The sequence below is a fragment of the Macaca mulatta genome, chromosome 3 (genome assembly GCF_049350105.2).
Source record: "Macaca mulatta isolate MMU2019108-1 chromosome 3, T2T-MMU8v2.0, whole genome shotgun sequence".
NCBI classification, from domain to species: Eukaryota; Metazoa; Chordata; class Mammalia; order Primates; family Cercopithecidae; genus Macaca; species Macaca mulatta.
Window position 1 is genome coordinate 136,984,926 of NC_133408.1, and position 22,985 is coordinate 137,007,910.

Consider the following 22,985-nt stretch of genomic DNA (forward strand, 5'->3'; position numbering starts at 1 on the left):
TTTTTCTTAATGAAATACAGTAAATCACCCTTATGCTATTAATGAAAATAAATGACCATTAGCCCACATCAATCAAGTGATATTTCCAAGGTTATTAATTTACATATTATTTGAAGTCCACTAGACACCATGACTACAGTGGTGATTCTAGAACCAGTGACTGAAACTACGTAGAAATTTAAATGCATGCTCACGTTCCTAATTAAAATCTACATGAGAAAATACATCCTATGTTTCAAAATACAGATATAAAAATAGTCATTTGAAACAGATAAGTTGTTGATTGCCTGTGGATTACTGTTACTATTGTAGTTTTTAAAACTTATTTTACTTAAATTTTAAAGAATTCTCTTAAGAGAAAGCACAAAAATCAGGTAGTTGTTTTAATATCTCATTGAGAAATAAAATGACATATTCTTCACATATCTGTACATGTGAGGATTTAATAGAAAATGCCACAATGAAATGTATTTAGTTATAGATTTTATTGATTTGATTTTCCTGGTATTTCCTTTTTTAGATTTTTAAAGCTTATTTACTTGATCGAGGTGACAATGTTTTATTTCTATAAAATGTTTCTGTTTTTCTGATCTGCATTGAAAGGGAAAAAGAGTCAGTAGATGAAGGTGTCCTACTAAGGTACTGCTGTTTATGGAAGCAAAGTACACGAAGCAATAAATAGCTCTAGCCAGTGATTAAATGTAGAAGCACAGTCAATGTATCTTATGAATGCAAATGCCATTTACAGCTTCACATACTTCAATGTCATAAATACTATTTTCATTGTACAAGTAAAAAGACAACATAAAATAAACTCCATATATATACATAAATAATACAAATGGCACAAATAAAAACATAGGTATGTGTGCCAATCTAAATTATAATTTTATGTTTATATGAATCTATCACGTGAGAGCTAATGATTAATATTTTTTCATGTAAGTTTAAATACAAGTTTTTAATAGTGATTACGTGCTCAAGATAGACAATGTGTAGAAGAGAGACTAAGGTTTTATATATGGAAAAACCCTGTCATTAGGAATTAGTAAGACTTAAGGGTCAAAGTCATTAAAGTTTGCCTAATGTTAATGTTAAATTGAATTTCTATTTGGCACATGTCTACATAGCCAATACATGTAGGTCTCATCAAACCCAATCCCAGTTCAAATATTAATGGTTGATCTTTTTAAATAGGAGTGAAAATCTTTCTATAATACTAAAAGGCATTAGAATGTACACTTTAAATGCGTGAATTGGTATATATTATGTATAAAAACAATAAAGCTGTTAAAAAGAACAAATTAAAAAAAAACTATACCACAGCTTTATTCTAATTTTAAGAAAATTAAAAACTGAGGCTCAGGAAGGCTGAGTAACTCTGCCTAAATATCTGAACTACTAAATATTCAGAGCAGAAAGACCATATGGCACAGAGGTTGACAGTCAGGGTACCTATGGAAGTGTGCCTGGGCTCAAATCGTAGCTCTGCTCTTTGATAAATACCATAGCTAAGAGATATGCCTATGTCTAACACACCTCTGTATGTTAACATGGTTATCCTTAGTTACGGAGGAGTTTGTGTAATGGTTAATTTTAAGAGCCAATAGAAAATCTGAGATCAGTAATTTGAGTATTTGACACAAGCCTAATATATGAATAAGTTCAAGTTTTCTTATTAAGAACAAACTGATGTAAAACATGGGGAGGAGCCCAAGACAGACGACACAGTCTGGGGATCCTGAACATTTTTTAAATGTGAACAGTTTTTCAGGTGAGAAGAAAATCATTGAAGCAGCTAAGTCACTGTTGCCCTTTCCTGTAATCCCATTTACACTTTACTATTGTTTGTGAATTTTTCTGAAAAAGGTATAGTGAGAAAAACGGGATTCTGAAAGTTGAAAATGTTAAAAATGTAGGTTAAAGTTCATGAGTAATTTACTAAAAAAATTTGTTATATACAAATCAGCACTTGATATGTAATATAGTTTTTCCTAGTTCATATAAATATTCTACATGTCAAGTGACTGGATTTGCAACTAACATTGAACGCATAGGGAATTTGCAAACTTATGTTACAGTAGTTGGATCTAATGTAATGCTTCAAATATCATTTACTTTTTTACTTAAAGGCCAGGCACGGTGGCTCACGTCTGTAATCCTAGCACTTTGGGAGACCAAGGCAGGTGGATCACTTGAAGCCAGGAGTTCGAGACCAGTCTGGCCAACATGGCAAAACCCAGTCTCTACAAAACAAACCAAAAATTAGCCGGGTGTAGTGGTGTGTGCCTGTAGTCTCAGCTACTCGAGAGGTCGAGGTGGGCGGATGATTTGAGCACAGGAGGTCAAGGCTGCAGTGAGCCTAGATCAAGCCACTGCACTCCAGACAGGGGCGACAGAGTGAGAACCTGTCTCTCACACACACACACACACACACACACACACACACACACACACAAAAGGCGGGGGGTGTTAAATCTTAACATCATGTAACCTGTTTTACTTTTAAATTAGAACAAAAACCTTGAATGATTATTTATATTTCTTGTAAAATCATGAGATTTGAAGATGATATATTTGTTTAGCAATACAAATTTCAGTTGATTGAATATTGAAGTAAATTGAGTTGCCCTACTCTTTGGTCTCATTTATGCTCCCAGTTTCTTTCAAGCAATTTTGGCCTTGACATTTCCATCTCTGGTTTCTTTCTTCTTTGCATTGTGTTTGTCTGCGTTATATGAACAAAGTCATCCTTGTTTCATATTGTGCCCTCCTTCATGTTTCCGTTGTTCTCTCCTCTAGATAATTTCTCTTTGCTTTCCCTACTTTTCTACTTCCTTTTCTCTTTATCACTACTACTACTACTAAAAAAAAAAAGTCTCTCCTATGGTAATATGTTAAAGACAATAAAGACAATCAACTATTGCCTGTTGAAGAAGAAAAAGATCAAAAGAAGGGGTGGAGAAGGGGCGGAGTGAGTTGGCTGATTAACTTTGGGAAGAAAAGGAGAAACAGCAGAACTAGGTTCTGTTCCTGAACATTGATGTTAAGGCTTGAATTGAGGTGTGGACATGGTGTTGTAACTAGGTTTACTGTGACAGCTCATTGTTGATAAGTATTTTTGTTGCTGAAAGGGGAAAGTTTTATATATTTTAAGAAACAAATGAAGTTTAAAAGAAATGTATATTTAATCCAAAACATAGGAAATCTGAATGTACTGTAATAAGTCATTTGGAAAGCATTAGGTCTTGAATATGATGAATTTTCTGATAGTAACAGAGAAAAACACAAAGGTGACTGAATATACAGTCTTCCCAACCAAAACATGCTTGCCCTTGTTACAAATAATGACTGCTAATCATATGTGAAATGATAAAATTAAAGTTAAGATCATTATTAATGAGAGCTAAATGATTAAATGTTATTCAATATAATAAACAAATATCCTCTCTTTGGAGTTATGTGATATTTTAAAGTTATGCATTTGACTGTCTGCTTTAAACTAACTGAATGTTAATCTGCCAGTATCTTGATAGTATAAAATATATCCACAAAAATGAACATCTTGGCAAAAGATAAGATTGATCTCTGTGTAACAGAAAGGCTTGTAGCAACACCCAGGTAATAAAAACACTCCACTTGAAACTCAAGACCCAGTTTACTGCTTTTGTTTGGACCATCTTTACCCAGGTTGGCAAATTTATTAAATCAATTCTTTTTTTCTAGATAGCTATGGACATTCTGAGAGAACCATATTATTAAAGAATGGGTCACCCTAGAGTAAAATTTCAAGAATTGTGGATAAGAAAAAATCAATATATATGAATTCCAACTCTATACAACACAAGCTGTCTTTAGAACAAAATGGTTTAAAATCCCTGTCCTTAATTTTAAAGGCATGAAATGTTGAAATACTATTAATTTGATTATAAAAACGTGGTAAAAGCATTAGACAGATAACAACAATATTCTTCAGCTGATTAGATATCACAGTATTTTTTTCCCCTAAATTACCAGTAATCTTTAGGAATTATACTCCTCTACCTTGCACATGTTGAAGAAAATACTATTACTGGATAGCATTTGCTCTATGTGGATTGTCAAATATTCCCAAATGCAAAACTTTAATAAAAGTTTGTATCTCCCAGGTGTGATAGATAACAACAGGATCTCTATTTTATTCATGTATCAAAAGAATATAGTATTTTAATTGTAAGTTCACTAGTATGTCCAGATAGTCACGTATTCTTTGTGATAATGGTAGGCATTTAAATATCAATCTAAAACATGTGGCTACAAAAATAAAATGACTGCTGTCTTATTTTCTCTCCCATTTTCATTACTTCAGAGGAAGAAACCCCTAGCAACATCATATTATGGTGCTTCTATGGACACCCATCTAATAGACTATGTTATCTGTAGCCTACTATAATGAGTTATGTTATTCAGGAAGTCAATTTGATCCAAAACATATCTAAATTTTATAGAAAAATGCTAGGTTACAAAGGTGTTTCACTGTGTTTAAAGAATATAAAAAACCTAGTATTGGCTGGGTGCAGTGGCTCACGCCTGTAATTCCAGCACTTTGGGAGGCTGAGGTGGGCGGATCACTTGACGTCAGGAGTTTGAGACCAGCCTGACCAACATGGTGAAACCCCATCCTTACTAGAAATAAAAAAAAAAAAAAAAAAAAAAAAAAAAAAAAAAAAAAAATCAGCCAGGTATTGTGGCAGGCACCTGTAATTCCAGCTACTTGGGAGGCTGAGGTATGATAATCACTTGAACCCGGAAGGCAAAGGTTGCAGTGAGCCGAGATCACGCCATTTGCACTCCAGCCTGGGTGAAAGAGTGAGACCCTGTCTAAAAACAAAACAGAAACCCTAGTATCAGAAGAGTAATATAAATAGATGACCTTTCTCTTCCCCTCTCATGGCAGGCTGCATCCATAAAATTAAAAAAACTGGAGTTATTAGTTGTTCCTATTTCAGGTTTTACCATCTACTGCTTATTAATTACTTCCCATTGCATTTTCATTGTTAGTGAATATTTGGATAAATAACCAAATTATCTACTGCCCTTAGTCTATGTAGGCCTACATAAATGGATTCCATATACTTTTGTGCTGTCACAGTCACAAAACAAAAAAACCACAACTGCAACTCTCTGGAGTGAAGAAAGATCTTGCTATGAAATTAAGATTTTAGAGATGAATACAGTTTTGTTTTGTTTTGTTTAAATAGGAAGTCATGTTGTAGGTCCTGATTTTTTCTGAATGTGTTTGTTTAATGGAGGAAAAAGGAGAGGAAGAGTAAAATAAAAAAGAAACCGAATGAAAAATTCTATGATTAGCAGAGATTCAAAATAAAATAACATTGAAGTTATTGCTTGAAGACATGATGGTATTTTAAAATATAACAGCTACTGTTTTCTAAATACTTAAACTAGCATAAGTTTGCCAATATGGGGATTCTGATGGACAAATAATAAACCTCCAATAAATACTTGTTTAATGTTACTTTGCGCCTCGTTAGAAAAGGTATTTCTTTCATCAGAAATTCAATGCCCTATCACTCAATAGCTGTATTACTTGGGTCAAGGAAATTTTTTTCTAAATAGTTGTCTTGTTCATAGAAAATATTTGACCTTGTTTCTTAGTTTAGGATAGTTTCTTTTCTAAGCTTTTCTTATTTTTTATTTTTTATGAAGGCTTCAATGTGCCACTTTACTTTAAAAATGCCAAATATAAACTCTTGACTTAAAAAATCACTGCACACTCTCTTAACCATTCTCCTGGGCATTGATACTTCTGAATTGCTTTCTTTCTTATTCCTGTCTCTTGAAAGTATTCCCCAAAGAGGTAAGATTGTTGACGCTTTATGTCCATTTGTCTTTAATTTTCGCTTTTTCTGGCACACATCTTTGTGTGCATGGAAGCATAGTACCATCTCAAATCACAAGATTTCTTGATTATGACTCTTAACAGTATGTCTGTCTCAGAGATGAGTCATATACACCTATATGCATACAAAGAAATAAGGCCCTTTGTCAAGGTTTTCACCTTAGTTTTCTTAAGATGTGGAAAAAATATGAAAATTATTTCCTTTAATTTTTTTTTTTTTTTTTTTTTTGGCTATGGATAATTATTTTCCTTTTCAGTGTTTGGGTTTGTCTGTTTGTACATGAGCACAAAAAAGAGAGAGAAAGATAAAATAACTTCAATTAGGTTACTTTGTCTCAATTTCTCAGGCAAAATGTTGAAGAAATTAGATTTGCTTTACTGAATAAAATCACAGAAAAATATGTTTGTACATACACTCATACAAAACTACAATAAAAACATAATTTTATGCTGCCAATAATCATAGTATCACCTAAAATAAGGAAGAATAAACATTTCATGGCAATCAGGTTTTTATTGTTTTTTATTTACTCTTAGTTACTAAAAAATGAAATGCATATGAACAAATTAAACATATGAATTAACAATTGAGATTGAGCCAAAAGGTGCTAATCTCAAGTTTGTGGTAGGTAAAGGTCAGTGATTTGCATGAATTAAATCTCTTTAAACTTTGTTCTAGAAATGATTAAATGCAAAAATCTCCCGCAATACTTTACTAACTTACTTTCTAATTAAAATATTTCTTTTTAAATGAATAGTAGATATTGATTTGTGACTTCTTGCACATTTATAACCTCTAATATATTTACTGTATTTACTGCACATTTACATCATTTACTATAACAGCTTAACATCAATCCTTATGATCTGTCAACATTTTATGTTGAATAGCAAATTTATCGTGATTAAGCAACATTTTATTAAGATTAATGGGATAAAATCTGATTTTAAGGGGATTTTCCAAAATAACAGAACTGAGCTGAAAAAATGCACCGTTATGGGTATAGTTAATCCAACAGAAACATAATGCTATGTTATGGAAATGGTCTTCTTTTAGCTGTCATACATTAAAAAAACCCACACATTTTGAATATCCTCAATAAAAAGGTTTAGATTGGTAAAAAGCAATTAATAGCAAACCTCACAACAGAGTTTTAAACAATGGTGTAGGCTCACAGTTGATAATCAACCCTTTCAGTAAGAATTGTAGAAGCAATATCTTTCCTCAACAGCTTCACATATTGGAGAACACAGTGCTTCATCAGAGTGATCCAAAGAAATTGAGATTTGGCTCAAAGGCCAACAAAGTTAATAATAAAAGCTGACTTACCTTCTCTACAAGCTTATTACATTCTTTTATTCTTTAAGCCCTTTCTCCTAAAGATATAAAATTGGAAACAGTGTACCATAGTGGGAAGTCTGGAGTTGATGTTGAAATAATTGACAGAATATATAATAATGATATTTTTAGGTAGTGAGCGTATTATGATACCAACATATCACATAGACAATAATGGGCATCTAATTCTGCTCTTCTTCATCCTCATGCTGGGGAAGAATGTCTGCTTTTGAATTATTAAAAAATGGAAGAAATGATGAATTTGACTATTTGCTTATCTAATTTTGGAGTGGAATGCTATCTTCAGTTATATAAAATATCCCTTCTGAGCTGTAGTTCTCAGTCCCATTACATCCCACTTCATCCCTCATTTGCGCAGCTCCTGCTGCCACAGTCTCCATGCCTAGCATAAAACAAACTAAGTTAAGTCACGGTGGGGTGCCTTTTGTGAGGCCACTCAGAGTAGAAAGAAAGAAACAAAGAGCCAGACAGAGATGCAGAGAACATAAAGAAAACAAATAAAGCATTAAAAAAGGAGAGATAAGTAGGAAGGAAAAACAATTCATGATGCTAAGCATCATAAAATCACACACGCTTTTAAAATCTGGTCAGTAGTTAATAGTAGTACTAGTATTATCAGTCTTTGTTTTGGGAGATTGCCTTCAGAGAGCTGGAAAATCCATTTCCGATTAATAAGGGTCTCTTTCTTTCAGAAGCTTCTCCTAGAAATAAGAACGGGCTAATTAAAAATCTGACAGTCACTCCGATACTTAACAGAATTTTTGCATATGCAGGATAGTCATCACAAATTGTATTCTCTGCACGTCATGTCAAAAGTATTCTCATACACTACTAGAGGGAGCTTAAGAATTTAAGGTGTGCAAGGATATATTTCCACCTTTGGCCCACCAGGGGCCCTTTGGATAGGAGTCTTGTGCTGGACAGGAAAGGCCTATTCGCAGACCTTGTTTTTTCAAGGAGAAAGCCCGCCACTGCTTCTCCTGAGTCTGGAGGTAAAACCAGTCCGACATTGCTACTCCCTAGCTCTCTCCCCCTCCCTTAATTCCTCCTCTACATTTCAGGCGCATTTCACAGAGTGCCACCTGTTCCTGCTGCTTACCCTTTTCATGCCTTCGCATTGACAAGAGTGAGCTCACCCTTCGGCAACCTTTGTCAGGCCGGGCAGACCAGTGGCCAGAGCAGGGCATTAGGACCCTTTTGGAGGCAGTCCCAACTGAGATGCTGCAAAGCCCTTCTTTTACTACTGTCCTCCCTAGATGCAGAATTCGTCCCTCCGCCCCTCTGTCCAGTGGAACCACAGGACTGGAAGATTTTACAGCGTCAGTACTTCTCTGTCAGTCCACAGCCCGGTGCCCGAGGCTCTGTCCTGGCCAGGTGAGCCGAGCAGTACCTGGGCGTGGGGCCGCTGGCACAAAGGACACCCGGCCCCGCCAGAGGCTATAACCTATGGCACACGCGGGCATATAGTGCCACCTGGTAGAGTCAACAGTGGTGCTTTAAAATGCAATACAAACCCCTCCTACATTTGTTGTCAAATCACTTCACGATTCCTAGGCAGGCAGTGGATTCTGCGCCTGGGAGTAGGGCTGGGGGGAACGCTGCCTGCATGTGCAAAAATAACTCCCGAAGACGCGAGCCAAGTCCTGGGTTGGAGCCTCTGCAGCCTGTGGATGCCCGCTGGGCGGCTGACCGTCCCCCGGGAGCCCCGCGGGGCTGCTCCGCTCCCCCTGCGCACGCCGGGCGGCGGGAGAGAGCCGGCGCCGACTTTGGGAGTTCCTGGCTGCCTTGTATGGAGGGCTGCTCCCGGCCCGTCTCCGCCCGACTGCTCTGACGCCCAGCCCTCCCGCTGCCCACCCCCAGCCGCCTCCCTCTGACTTGCCTGAGAAGCCAGACGGAGCCTCTCGCTTCCACAAGTCTCTCTGCCTGCCATTCCCCCATTCCTGCAGCCACCCCCACCCTCCAGCGCCGTCACCCCTCCTCCGCCCCCGCCCCCGCCTCCGCCTTCGCCTCGGCAATCGGGGGAATAAATCAGGGAGGAAACCGAGAGGGAGAGCGAGAGCGCGCGAGCGCCTGCGGGCTCGCCGAGGTCTGTTTCCAAAGTCGCCCTTGATGGCGGCGGAGGCAAGGCGGCCGCGGCGCGGAGCAACCGACGCGCGCTAGTGGGTCCGCCCGCCACCGCCCCTTCTCCGTCGCCCGCTCCCGCCCTCGCCGTCCTCCGCGCGGCTCCGCGCCTCGGGCCCCGGGCGCTGCCGGCCCTCCAGACGCCCGCGGTCCGGGCGGCGTGTGCTGCTCTTCCTCCGCCCGCGGTTTCCAGCGCCGCTCCTTCCCCCGCTTGGGCAGGGAGGGGGCATTGATCTTCGATCGCGAAGATGGCTGCTGGCTGCCTGCTGGCCTTGACTCTGACACTTTTCCAATCTTTGCTCATCGGCCCCTCGTCGGAGGAGCCGTTCCCTTCGGCCGTCACGTAAGTCGGCGGGCCGGGCAGGGAGCGCCGGCCGAGGGGCGCCGCGGGAGTCTGGGGTGGGGGTCGGTTCCCGAGTCGCGGGGCTTTTCCGCCCGTGGGGGTGGGGAGCGAGCGGCCGGGGAGCCGGGCTCGGATGCGGAGAGGCCGGGCGGGCGGTGCGCGCCGCTCGCCGCTGGAATGCGCCCCGAACCGGCGTCTCGGGCGCCTCCGCGGGGCCGGGCACGGGGGCCGGCTGTCCCGGGAAGCGCCCGCCGACGACTTGCGGCGTCTCAGCCAGTCTCTAACGGGATTCTCTAGACTTCAGAGTTCAGCTGTACTGGGGAAAAAAGTTTCCAGCCAGCTCACCCGTTCTCATTCAACCCAGTTCAATAAAAAGTTATGTTTTGGTTGGGTAATTTACAAATAGGTAATTTCAGGCTTGCGGAGGTAGCGTGGACTTCTCCCGCACTTGGCCTCCGAGATGCTCTTTAATTGCTGTAGTGCCCAAACTCGTTTTATCCCACATTACTGGAAGCACTTGACAGCCTTCCAGTTAGACGCGTGCTGGCTCCCCGCGGCCGAGCGTGCTGTCCACGCAGGGGGCTCGCAGGTACTGGGACCGAGCGATCCAACCTCCCCAACCCCATTATTTGAAACATCTAAGTGTCGGCAGACACGCGGTCCCTGTTCTTCAAATGAATAGAGCCTGTTCTTTGAAGGAGGGACTGTTTCCAGTCTCCTGCAATTTTCTTTTATTTTTAACATTTCTAAAATAACTTTTAAAAACCTCGCTGCTGTTCTGGAAATAGAGGGCTTATAGGTAGCTATAGTCACACGACAGGAAGGGAATGAAAAATAATAATTCTCTCCTCTCTTAGGCAGCAAAATAGAATCAAACTCAGTGGCACATATAAATATATACATATTTCTTAATGCACCGAATAGCCTTCCCGGCTTTCTGGGAAAGCATTTATTTTGGTTCTTGAAGCTTCTTTAAAGCTTCTAAGGGTAGGTAATCTTAAGTGCATGAGTCACTTTAATGCATTTTACATAACAAAAACAAAGCCCAAGGTAGCTTTCCCGGTATTTATGCTGCTGGGAATTATTTGCTGTCCTTTGTTGGCTGAGTGCTGAATACAGTTTTTGGTGGAAAGTAACAGTGAATCTTTACCGGTTGAAACCCTGCGGCTATTATTTAAGATTCAGTTTTAAGTATTTATTACGTTAGGTGTCAGTGCAAGAATCTGGAGGATGCACATTCTATCCCTTAGAAGGGGAGTGTCAAATTTTTGTTGTCATTGATTTACAGTAATGTTCCTCTTTAGGTAATCTTTCATAAAACTGATTGCAGATCCTTTTTGTTATGAAGCAGAAGGGTAAATGCCATCTGGAGATCTTCGTTTAATTGGCAGGATGTTCCAGTCGGATATTTTTGAACATAAAAAGAATAAGAATCACCCTAAAGGGTGCTTCAGAATTATTTACTCTTGTTAAGGCATCACACTTCCATTTAATTTTTTAAGCCTTTTTGTTGCTTGGCCTGTAAAGTGAGAACTCAAGTGAGTCGCTTGCATTCTGTGTCAAATAAAGAAGTGGCTCTTTAAAAAACAGTCACTTTCTAAATGTGTTCCTATTACTCATTTTTACACTGTTGTTTTTAACTGACAATCTATCAATATTTTTGTCATGGGAGGGGATACATCATCATACCATTGGAGAAAGCTGCAACAAAATACAACCTTTTATTCCTCAACATACTATGGTAAAACATTAATGTAAAAATCCTTATTGTAAGAACATCTGCAATAATGCTTTCCTAAAATTATAAGTAAATCAATTTTCATGATCAGAAATTTACTAGACAGGAAAGAGTATAAATAGTGGGCTAAAATGGGAAGTAGGACACCACAATTTCTTTTCTTTGAAGGGATCTGAAATTTTCTTAACAATGAAAATTCAAGATATTTTCAGATTATATAGGACATTGATTATTTCATGAATGAAATACTTAATGAAAGGTTTTGTGGAGCGAAGTCAATCTCCTGTAGGTAATCTTAGCAATATTTTTGGAAGCCTTCGGCATCTTCAGTTTTTCATTTGAAAAGTTAGTAACACTGTCTTCTGAGGAAAGAACTGATGGTTGACATTTGTACTTCATGTTAGATTTCTGAATAAACTTTATGAAACAAAAAAATGCAATTTTTTTTGCATGAAGATGTGGTGCCATTTGCTTTTCTTTAGAGAAAAGAATTCATATGCACTGTGTAATCAGGACAAATCTCAAATCTTTGGGGAAACTTGAAATTTATAAAAAGTGAGTACTAAGATTGTAGTGTCACTAAAGGCAAATCATTATGCTTCTGTATATAAATTTCTCTGGGAATCATTAATAAATATTTTTGGGTTTTTTTTGCCAATTTTATTTTTCAGAGAAAAAGTATAAGAAGTTTTTATCATCTGAAGAGGAAGAGCATGCCATCACACACTATAAAATTAATTATGCACTAATTGGAGTTGGATTTCAATTAGAATTAGTAATTCAAAGTTTTTTTTTTTTAATGTAGAGTGTTTACATCTGTACGAAGGGCTTAAATTCTATTATGGTAAAACAAATAATGTGTCAGTCTAAGTATCTTCTTTCAATTTTTGCTGTCTGGTTTAACATACATTCTAATATAAATTTTTTTTAGATTAAAGTAGTAGTTAACCTGTTCTAAGAGTTAACACTAAAATAGATGTTTTTCAGGCAAGGAAATTTTGATACAATTATTTCTCTGGGTTAGGTGTTTCTTTTGGAAATGTTTGTCTCCCTACGGTGTGAAACATAAATACGTGATATGGTAGCAGCCACATAATGTGTATTGGTTGATATATAAATGGAAAATATATCATTTTTATGCTATAGTATGCACATGTACTGGTATTTTTAAAACGTAGCTTTCAAAAAGGGTAGTTGTCCTTTTTTCTAGAAATAATTTCTTGGCACATGTTGAAAGACTTCTATTTTAAAATTTAGAATTACATGTGTGATAGCCAGTATTATAATGTTAATTTAAATTTGTCCTTAATTTTAGAATCTATTTACAAATGCAATTAAAAAAATATATAGTTATAACTATTCATATTAAACTTTTATCTTAGTCATATCAAAATGCCAGTCTTCAATAATTGGCCGAGAGCCCATTGGTATACGGGGATTTTAATATAAAGTGTATAATAGTATAAACATAAAACTAAGGATTATGGATCTCCACAGGAAATAAACATAAAATCTCATAAATGAATAGTACTTTTGGGTTTAATTACTTAGGATATAAATTTTTTTCTGTTATTAGAGAAATTTGTATTTAAGGCTATAAAGGAGAAATTTTGTATGTCAAGATATTGTAATGGATATCTATTCCATGCATTAGAAGTGACATAATTATTCTCACTTGAGGTCAGCAGTTTCTGTTTACATTTTACATACATAAGGAAATGTGCCATATGATCAATTATGAGATAAAATATTAAATGTAGAATAAAACCTGAAACAGTGAACATTAATAAACTTTTCTCAGGTCTTTAATTTTGTTTTCATTGTCTTAACCATATAACATTTATTATTCCACAGATGTATGTTTTAAAATATGCAACAATAGATATTCCATGTAAGTGTAATATTATGTTAAATTTATTAATGTTACACATCACTATATGTGTAGCTATTTGGATTGGCATTTGAATGAAAATTAAACAGACTGAAATGGATATAATTTTTGAAAAAATGTCAGAAAATACAAGAATCTAAGCATATTATGGTTTATTAAAGGGAAATAAAATGTACCTTTATTATCTTCCCCCCCATGGCTTTCATTAATATAATTTAATAAATATACATAAAATTTGAATATAAAGTAGGTGGTTCATTTTGACAATAGATAAGAGCTTTACAGTTTTTTTCTTCACAGCAACCTGACTGTGTAGACATCTTTCTGTTATGTCTCCAACACTGATAAAACTAACAATAAAATACTGTCCTCTCTAGGGTTTACACGTAGTAAATTTTTACAAAAACATAACATATGGAAATTATTGTGTTAAAATTTAGTATATATATTTAGGAGTATATATTCGTAAACAATAATGCATTTAGAAATTTTACAAATAATTTTTACAATAGTGCGCATAACAAACTATTATTTAATTTACATATTCTCTGGAGTATCATTATATAAAGCACCTCTTCAGGTTTTTCTTGATTTCCCTATTCCTCTATGTAGATGCAAGTTTCCAAGAATTTCCTAGCACATGTCTTCAAGCTATTTATAACTTTAAATTGGAGATTTAAATGTGTAAAATAAAACATATCTTAGGCAAATCATGCTATTTGTTTATCTCATTTAGTGTCTTACAGGTATGGATATAAACATTTCTAACATAGGTATACATAGCATTTGGGAAAAAAATCAGAATTTCAGTATTTCAAAAAAGTAACATTTTATTGTTATTAAAATGACAATGTTCCATTATTTCTATTAAAAGAGCTGTCTGTGGTAGTGTTTCAAAAAGCAGGTCAGCTGCTTTCCATGGGGAACAAACTTTGTTCTATTGTATCACCTCCACATTTACTTAAGGCTTACAGTGTGCATCAAGCACTGTGTCACTAAGTGTGTCAACCAGTCTTTCTTTTCATGAACTATCTGTGAGCAGTACCACGACTGTTCCCAAGGCTTTCATACAGTTGCTTTCCAGTAAACTGGGAATGGGCTGTGATGGCCAACCATGTAGCTTACACATGGTTCATTTTTTTATGTGTGTGCACTGAAACATGTAAACGATTGCATCATATTGTTTACAGAGATGAGAGAAAAAGGCGATTGACCTCAATGTCAATTAAGTAGAAGTGGCAGCACTTTGTGAAAAAATACTATAATGCTTTTCCTTGAGAGTTCAAAATATTAACATCGCATAGATAACTTTCCTAGTTTGTGTCACTATATAGTATTCTATTAAGAGATAATATTGTATGTGTATGTCCACACATATTTTTAAAACTTTAAGTGAATTGATACAGTAGAAAAACCTCAGTAAGGTAAGTTTATTCACAAGTGTGCATACCTTAGGTCTTCTGTCAGTTCACAACTGTTTTCAGGGATTACATCTAACTTAATAACACCAGCATTTAAGAATAATTTGCCAAGACAATTAAATGAGATATTGCATACACAAGCAGCCGGAAAATGCTCAAGTCCTTTAGAGATGGGTTACTAACATAGTTGACAAGTAATTTAAAAAGTGACTCTAAAGACAGTTTTGCCATCTTTTAAACAAAACAAGTATGAGAAAGAAACTACATTTGAAATGTTGGCACCTATTAAAAGTTCTTTACATACTAAGCAGTTTTATTTTTTTCATTTAGATAAGATATGCTTTGAATTTGTAAGAATTAAACATATTTGGTAGTGTGATATTTTAGGAATGAAGGCAAATGTGCACAGGTTTAAAATTTTTATTTGTAAAAATATAAGCTCTTAAATATCCCTTCCTTGTAGGATTTACATCTTTTGTAGTAATTCAGTACATAGAGTCAGCTACTCTTAGCAGTTTTTAAAATTGAGTAAAGAAAGCAGTCATTGCTCCTTTGTATTTTGCCACTGTTTTGTACAGGTTATGAACAAGGAAAAGATCGACTTTGTGGCCTCAATAAACCGGCACACTTTTTATAGTTAATTTCAATAATTCAGAATTAGGCTGTTATATATAAAGCAATATTTGAAGTTCTCTTTGAATATGAATGTGGGATATTTCTGGCTAAATGTTATTTTAACATTTGCTTCTGCTGATTTTTTTAACCATATGCTCTGTGGATTTAAAAAATTAGGATACATTTAAAATTCTATATCATAAATGGAAGAACAACTTAAACTAGAACTGGTGGCAGTAGAAAATAATGGTGTTGGCCATTTTAAATGTTTCGGATTTGGGGATAATCTTACTGTCTATTTGAAGCTCATTTTTTTCTGAGTAATTAAAAATGCACTATGGTGGTTTCTTGGCAAATGATGAATAGTAATTCCAGTGCTATTTTATTCAAATAATAAATTCTGTTTTCTCGCTCTTTAATACACATACATGCGTACAATTACTATTAACCATAACATTATTATTTACATATAACATCAAATCAAATGAAAAATTTAAAAATTTGTTTTTCTTAAGTTACCTGTGATCAGACCTCAGTTTCAGGTCCTTTTCACTTAAATCTGCACTCACTGTTTCAGGAGATTTCCTGTTATCAGACATTTCTCTGTAAGAGAAATTATTGAGGGATTTTGGTATACAGATAAACCTGTAATATGTAATCAACACATAACAAAATTGTCAAACAAGTCTAGAGAATTGTTTCTTTTGATATTTGCTCAATACCTTAGGGATAATTAGGGAAAAGAGGGGAAAGAGCTAATAAAATTTTTCTAAGGTGCATACTGTCAAACGATGTGAAGGGATGGTTAAATATTAATAATGCCATATTTTGAGAGTTACAAGAGGAATGGTACAATAAAATAAATGGGCTCAGGCAGACTACAAAAATCTCTTGTTTTTAAAAAGTGATCAACAGGCATTGTGGTGAAAATACTTTGAGGAATGATGGATGTGTAAGTGGGGCAGAGAGAAGAGCCCTCAGATTTATGAGGTGCAACATTATATTAAAGATACTAAAGGTAGCGGTTGGTTATTTTTCTTAATTTCTTCTGTTTTCTTCATTTCCCATGTGAGCTTGGTTATATTGGAAATGCTGCTTCCTAAACTTAATAATCATTTTTAGAGACTTAAATATTCACATTTGGAAATTCACCTTAGAGACCAAGACAATAAAATTATCTAGATCTCAAAACATAAGTACTTAAAAATTTTTAGTTTTTATGAAATTCTGGGAAATGGTTTATTGGATAAGAAACACTAGTATAATCTTTAATTAAGAGCTTAAGTGCTAATCAACAAGAAAGAAATTCCATTAGTAAATTTTTTTCCATTAGATTACGAGAAAGAAATAACTTGCAGGTAAGCAGCCTTCTAGGTAGTATAGTTAAAACTAGCCTTCTAAATAAATAGTATATTTTATTTTTGAAGTAGTTTTCATTTATGTTGCCTCTTTTAATATTTCTTGTTTCAAATATTTTTTAATACCAAATATAATTTAATTCAACAATTAATGCAATTATTATTATTGAGTGCAAATTACGTACTGCACTGAGCTACCTATTGAGAATACAAACTGAGGGAGAGAGTTCCTAAGGAAGACATTAGCAACTCCAAGCTGACTATGAAACACTGGGATACATCAGAGCATGACTAAGGAAAAAGTACATTGCACACTGAAGGGGCATGGTCTAAAGAAACATGGTATGTTCTTTGTTAGGCATTGGACTTGTCGATGGGAAATGATGTTGGTAGCTGTTGGCTTAAGTCTGGTGATAAATTTCTTGCCCCCTGACCCAAGGAGGAGATGGGCAGTGCTCATATTACATCGACATTAGCAATAGCCCTGTTCTGTGTACCAACACAAATTTGGTCTTCATCCTGTGTTGCTGTTGAGATTTTTAAATTAAAAAAAAAAAAAGTAATAGGTTTGAATCATAATATGTAGAAAATGGATTAAGGAGGGCCAGTATATGAGGCAGAAGCTATGAGATTAGTTAGTATACCATTGCAGCATTCACTGAACTAGAGATGATGCCCGAGGTTTCAAAAAGATTAGTGTCAGTGAGAAGGTGAAGCAGGTTTAAAGTAGAAGTATAATTTCAGGACTTGGTGGTTGTGAGATTTGAGGAATCGGGAAGGGAAGAAGAATTGGAGATGTCGTTTAGATCTCTTAATTTTGTAGGCTAGAGAACAAGGAGGAATGCAGGTTGATGTTGTGAGGGTGGGAGCAGCTTGACTGTTGGACATTTGCAGTTTGCAGTGCATCTTGTAGATGTCTGTTAGGCCCTTAGAAATATGTATCTGGGCCGGGCGCGATGGCTCACACCTGTAATCCCAGCACTTTGGGAGGCCAAGGTGGGTAGATCATGAGGTCAGGAGATCGAGACAATCCTGGCTAACATGGTGAAACCCCATCTCTACTAAAAATACAAAAAAAAATTAGCCGGGTGTGATGGCATGCTCCTGTAGTCCCAGCCATTGAGGAGGCTGAGGCAGGAGAATCGCTTGAACCTGGGAGGCAGATGTTGCAGTGAGCCAAGATTGCGTCACTGCATGCCTGGGTGACAGAGTGAGACTCTGTGTTAAAAAAAAAAAAAATGTATCTAAAGAGAGTTTGGAGGCAAATTCAGAGAGCAATATCTTTGAAGGCAGAAGGAGGATTTTTTTTCCATTTATTTAACTCATATTTATCTGTAATCTAAGATAGCCACTGAATTTCAAAAGAAGGGCCTTGATTTACAGTTTCATTTTGTGGACAGTCAAACCAGATGACCCCTTTAAGGAAGGCATCAAGGCCACTGATGAAAGAGAGAAGTCTCATCATGTCAGGGACAGAAGCATGGTTTCAGTGGCTGGAGGAGTTGGTCAAGTTGAGAATATGGAGACCAGTGCAGTTTGTTCCTTCCAGGAATTTGGTGACATGAGGAAAGTGAGAGATAGTAAATTCAGAGGAAGACATTATCCTTAGCAAACTAACACAGGAACAGAAAACCAAATACCGCATGTTCTCACTTATAAAGGGGAGCAACATGATGAGAACACATAGACACTTAGAGGGGATCAACACACATTGGGACCTTTCAGAGGGTAGGGGGTGGGAGGAGGGAGAGGATCAGGAAAAAATAACTAATGAGTACTAGGCTTAATGCCTGGCTGATGAAATCATCTGTACAACAAACCCCTATGATACAAGTTTACCTATGTAACAGACCTCCACTTGTACCCCTGAACTTAAAAATAAAAGTTAAGAAAAAATAATAAATAATGAAGAAGTTAATGTTAGGCCATTTGGGATTGTAAATTGTACAAAACCATAGAACTTTCGTAAACCAAAAAGAAATATTTTTAAATGATAGTGGAGCTGGATGATCCGTCATGGGAGTTCAGGTTAAGGATGTTCCAACAACTGCAGACAAAGGTGAGACTGCTGTCACGATAATCTCTCAAGTCATTTTCTGCTTCTCTTTGTGTCACTTGTTTCTTCTCTTTCTCTATAAGTTGGCATTATCTGCCTCCAGTGCTCGTGATATTGAATGGTTGTGAGGGATTATGTTTTCTCCTTTGAAGCTTTGAACCAACTTGAGTGTAGAATCCTAGTCCTAAAGATAACCTCCCAAAGAAGATGTGTTGATCATCTGAATATGGGCCAGATGGCCACTTACAGCCCATTTAATTGTGACCAGGAGATGGGATTTGGAAAAGAGACTCTGGTTGCCTGAGCTTGGGTTACTTCACCATATCTGGTCCAATCTTATTAGGAGGTATTACATTGTAAGAGGCCAGTTGCTATTACTGTGGATAGGGGAAGAGGTGATTCTCAGAAAAAGACTCTGGTGGGAAGGGTGGGGAAGGTGGGGAAGGCTGTACAGACAACTAAATAAGTGTTACCAGAAGGGAGATTCCCATATCTCAGAGGGAGAAGACCAAATGTCAGAGAGATGAAAGCAATGAGATGCCATGATTGATGGATGAAAGTTCTGATAGAGGCAGGTGAGGAAGGGATCAAGACTAAACACAGTGTCTTACAAAGTAACTTTTGAAATACGAAACAGCCTTGAGAAGTAAAGCAGATGGTTGGAATACAGGATAGATATAATTTTAATTTACCGGAGATGTTTTTACGGGAATGATTTAAATTACGTACTCCATTCTCGAGAAGGAATGACATAATTCAGAAATGTAATACATACACATTAGTGATATTCAAATTTTGAGAGGCATGGACTAGAGTTTTTCTTCCAGTGGTAGTAACAAGACTCCAGTTTGCCACTATATTACCTTTGGACACAGCAACATTTGGTTCTCACTTGTCTTTATTTTTCGTTTACTTCTTTCCTAGGAGAGATTATCATCTTAAAGATCCATGTAGTTTTATAACATGTTATTAGATTTTTTTTTTTTTTTTGAGATGACATCTCACTGTGTCACCCAGGCTGGAGTGCAGTGGTGTGATCTCAACTCACTGCAATCTCTGCCTCCTGGGTTCAAGCGATTCTCCTGTCTCAGCCTCCTGAGTAACTGGGACTACAGGCGCACACCACCACACCCGGCTAGGTTTTGTATTTTTAGTAGAGATGGGGTTTCACCATATTGGTCAGGCTGGTCTCAAACTCCTGACTTCAGGTGATCCACCCTCCTTGGCCTCCCAAATTGCTGGGATTACAGATGTGAACCACCATGCCTGGCCAATGTCATTAGATTTTAAAAGTGTGTAGTGCTTGTGGTAGAAAGATCTTCCAGTAATATCATTGAAAAACAGATAAAAGAGCAGATCGTTATTTGCTTTGACAATTTAGCATTACTTATTCATAGATTTTCAGCAGATAGTAGTGCTTTACTGCCCAACTCTATTGGTGCTTCCTGCCCTCAGTAGAGGGGAAAAGTTTTGGTTGAAACAGATCCTTGTCAAGAAAACAAAATAATAAACTCTAGAAGATAAAAAACCACTGGAAGTTGGGCGAGGGCTCGCTTGTAGGCTCAGCTGTTAGGGAGGCTGAGGAAGGAAGATCGCTTGAGCCCAGGAGTTCAAATCTTGCCTGGGCAACATAGGGAGGCTTGTCTCCAAACAAATAAACAAAAAACTGACAGAATATCCCCGCAAAGTGTATCCCTGGTTAACCCTCACTGAGGCATCTCAGGTCTCCCGAAGGTCTGGAAATTACTGGCAGTTGCCATCACGGCAGTTCCCTGAGTTTCCAGGATGAATGAATGAATGGTTAGGACTGCAAATGCCAGCGGATCTGAGAATCAATCTTCCTCTCATTGGTACCGTTGCAGTGTGGAAAAACCACTCTTGTGGTTTGTGGCAAGAGATGAGAAGAGTTAGGGTGGGCTATTTATTTCCCTTTTGTGACTTTGCTCTTTTTTCTCTCCCATAGATATTCACAGTTTGAAGTAATTTTGGTGTCTCTACCTGCAGTGTCTGAACAGTAATAATGACTACCAATCATCCTTCAGTTACAATAATATTGTTTTCTGACATTTTTCCTTCTGTATGCCAGGCACTATTAATTAGTACTCTCCTTTTTTTTTTTTTTTTTTTTTTTTTGAGACAGAGTCTTGCTCTGTCACCCATAGACACATAGAGGGGATCAACACTGGGAACTTTCAGAGGGTGGAGGGTGGGAGGAGGGAGAGGATCAGGAAAAAATAATTAATGAGTACTGGCTTAATGCCTGGCTGATGAAATAATGTGTATAACAAACCCATACGACACAAGTTTACCTATGTTACCTACCTCCACTTGTACCGCTGAATTTAAAAATAAAAGTTAAGAAAAAATAAATAATGAATCATAAATTCATAATTAATAATGAACAAGTTATTTCTTTATTCACTCCAAGAGTAGAGTGGCGTGATCTTGGCTCACTGCAACCTCTGCCTCCCGGGTTCAAGTGATTCTCCTGCCTCAGCCTTCCTAGTAGCTGGGATTACAGGTGTGCACCACCACGCCTGGCTAATTTTTGTATTTTTAGTAGAGATAGGGTTTCACCATGTTGACCAGGCTGGTCTCAAACGCCTGACCTCAGTAATCCAACCACCTCAGCCTCACAAAGTGCTGGGATTACAGGCGCGAACCACTGTGCCTGGCCTCATGTTTTTTAATCCATCTAGCCTTCAAGCCAATCCTCTGAGATAAGTAGTATTATTATCTCTGTTTTGTAAATGCGGGAACAAGTTTAGGGTATGAAGAACTTTTCTGAATTTCCTTAGGAGTTCAAATTTGATCTCAAGCAGCTCAATTCTAGATTCCTACACTTACCTGCTGAACGTTGCTGCCCTTTGCAGGAGCTTTGAGGTCTTATATATGATCTCGCCTGACTGTATATTCCAGCAATAAGATTGAGGGAGAGGAGTCATGTAAAGTAGGGCAGAACTAACTCTTAGCCTTGATTTCTCTGTCTGTAGAACAAGGATAGTATTTTTTCTTCCTGTATCCAATGTTACCGTGAAGATTAAATAAAAGAATGCGTGGGGAACTTTAAAGGATTGTTTAATAGCCAGGCTTCATTATGTGTGCCTTGTGTGGTTTTTCTGCCTTTAAGAGATCATGAATTGATGACTATGGATTAGTGAGCTAGATTATTGTGCTAATGTATAACCATTTGGGCCATGAGAAAAACTTAAAATGAATGGAAAAAGGGATGCTTAGCAGGTCTTAAAAACGTCTCTTCCTAAAACCTGTGTAGCCTTTCATTATAAAAGGGAAAGGGAAAGAGATGCAGTGGAGTGTAAGTGAAATAGGGTGGGTGAACTGTTCCATCCCTAGGTTAAGGACAAAACCAGTGTCCTAAAAGAGACCATGAAGAAAGCAGAACCACAAAGCATTTGATGTGCTTTGTTGTGACAATTCAGCCAGCACCTGTTGTAGGAGAACTGTGCCACAGAGTGTGAATCTATTTTTAAAAGTCATAGCTTTACCACCAATATCCTCTCATTGTCAAAGATGTGAGTTTTTAGCCTCAAAACAGAATATCTGAAAGTTAATAATGCAATCTATCCGGGATGTTTATAGAAATGATTCTGGACTACCCTACAAATTGAGTGAGTGCAGGATAGTAAAATCAAGACCAGTTGCATTTTTCGCAACCAATACAGAAGTTGGCAAAAATCTGCCAAAAGCGTACGGAAAAAGGCCAGCTTTTACTTGACTCATCCAACTGATGGTTAGTTACACTCATTTAACTCTAGCCCTTCACTTTGCAATATAAATGGAGTTAAGCCTCTCATAAATGCTGTTTTTTTGTTGGCAGAAATCAAGCACTGAAATAAAATTTCTGGTGCAAATTTGGAATTGATTTATGGATAAAAGAGATGTTTTAGATTAACCAATACATTAATACTATGACTAATGATTACAACTTGATGATAACCATTGAAGCAGGAAGTTTTCGATGCCAGCAACCTGGCTTTTGTTTTGTTTTGTTTTTGTTTTTTTGAGATGGAGTCTCTCTCTATCACCCAGGTTGGAGTGCAATGACCTGATCTCGGCTCACTGCAACCTCCGCCTCCTGGGTTCAAGCAATTCTGCCTCAGCCTCCCAAGTAGCTGGGATTACAGGTACCTACCACCATACCTGGCTAATTTTTTTTGTATTC

The 22,985-nt window shown here is 37.3% G+C and overlaps 1 protein-coding gene across 6 annotated transcripts in view; it reads left to right on the plus strand.

Moving 5' to 3' along the window:
- Positions 1–9,131: 9,131 nt before the first annotated feature.
- CACNA2D1 (calcium voltage-gated channel auxiliary subunit alpha2delta 1) overlaps positions 9,132–22,985 on the plus strand; it is a 503,656-nt gene continuing 489,802 nt past the window's right edge. For all 6 annotated transcript variants that reach the window (XM_015134178.3, XM_015134179.3, XM_015134181.3 and 3 more), the window contains exon 1: positions 9,132–9,723. In XM_015134178.3, coding sequence (XP_014989664.1) covers positions 9,629–9,723 — 95 coding nt within the window. In that variant the 5' untranslated portion in view covers positions 9,132–9,628. The remainder of the gene's footprint in view (positions 9,724–22,985) is intronic.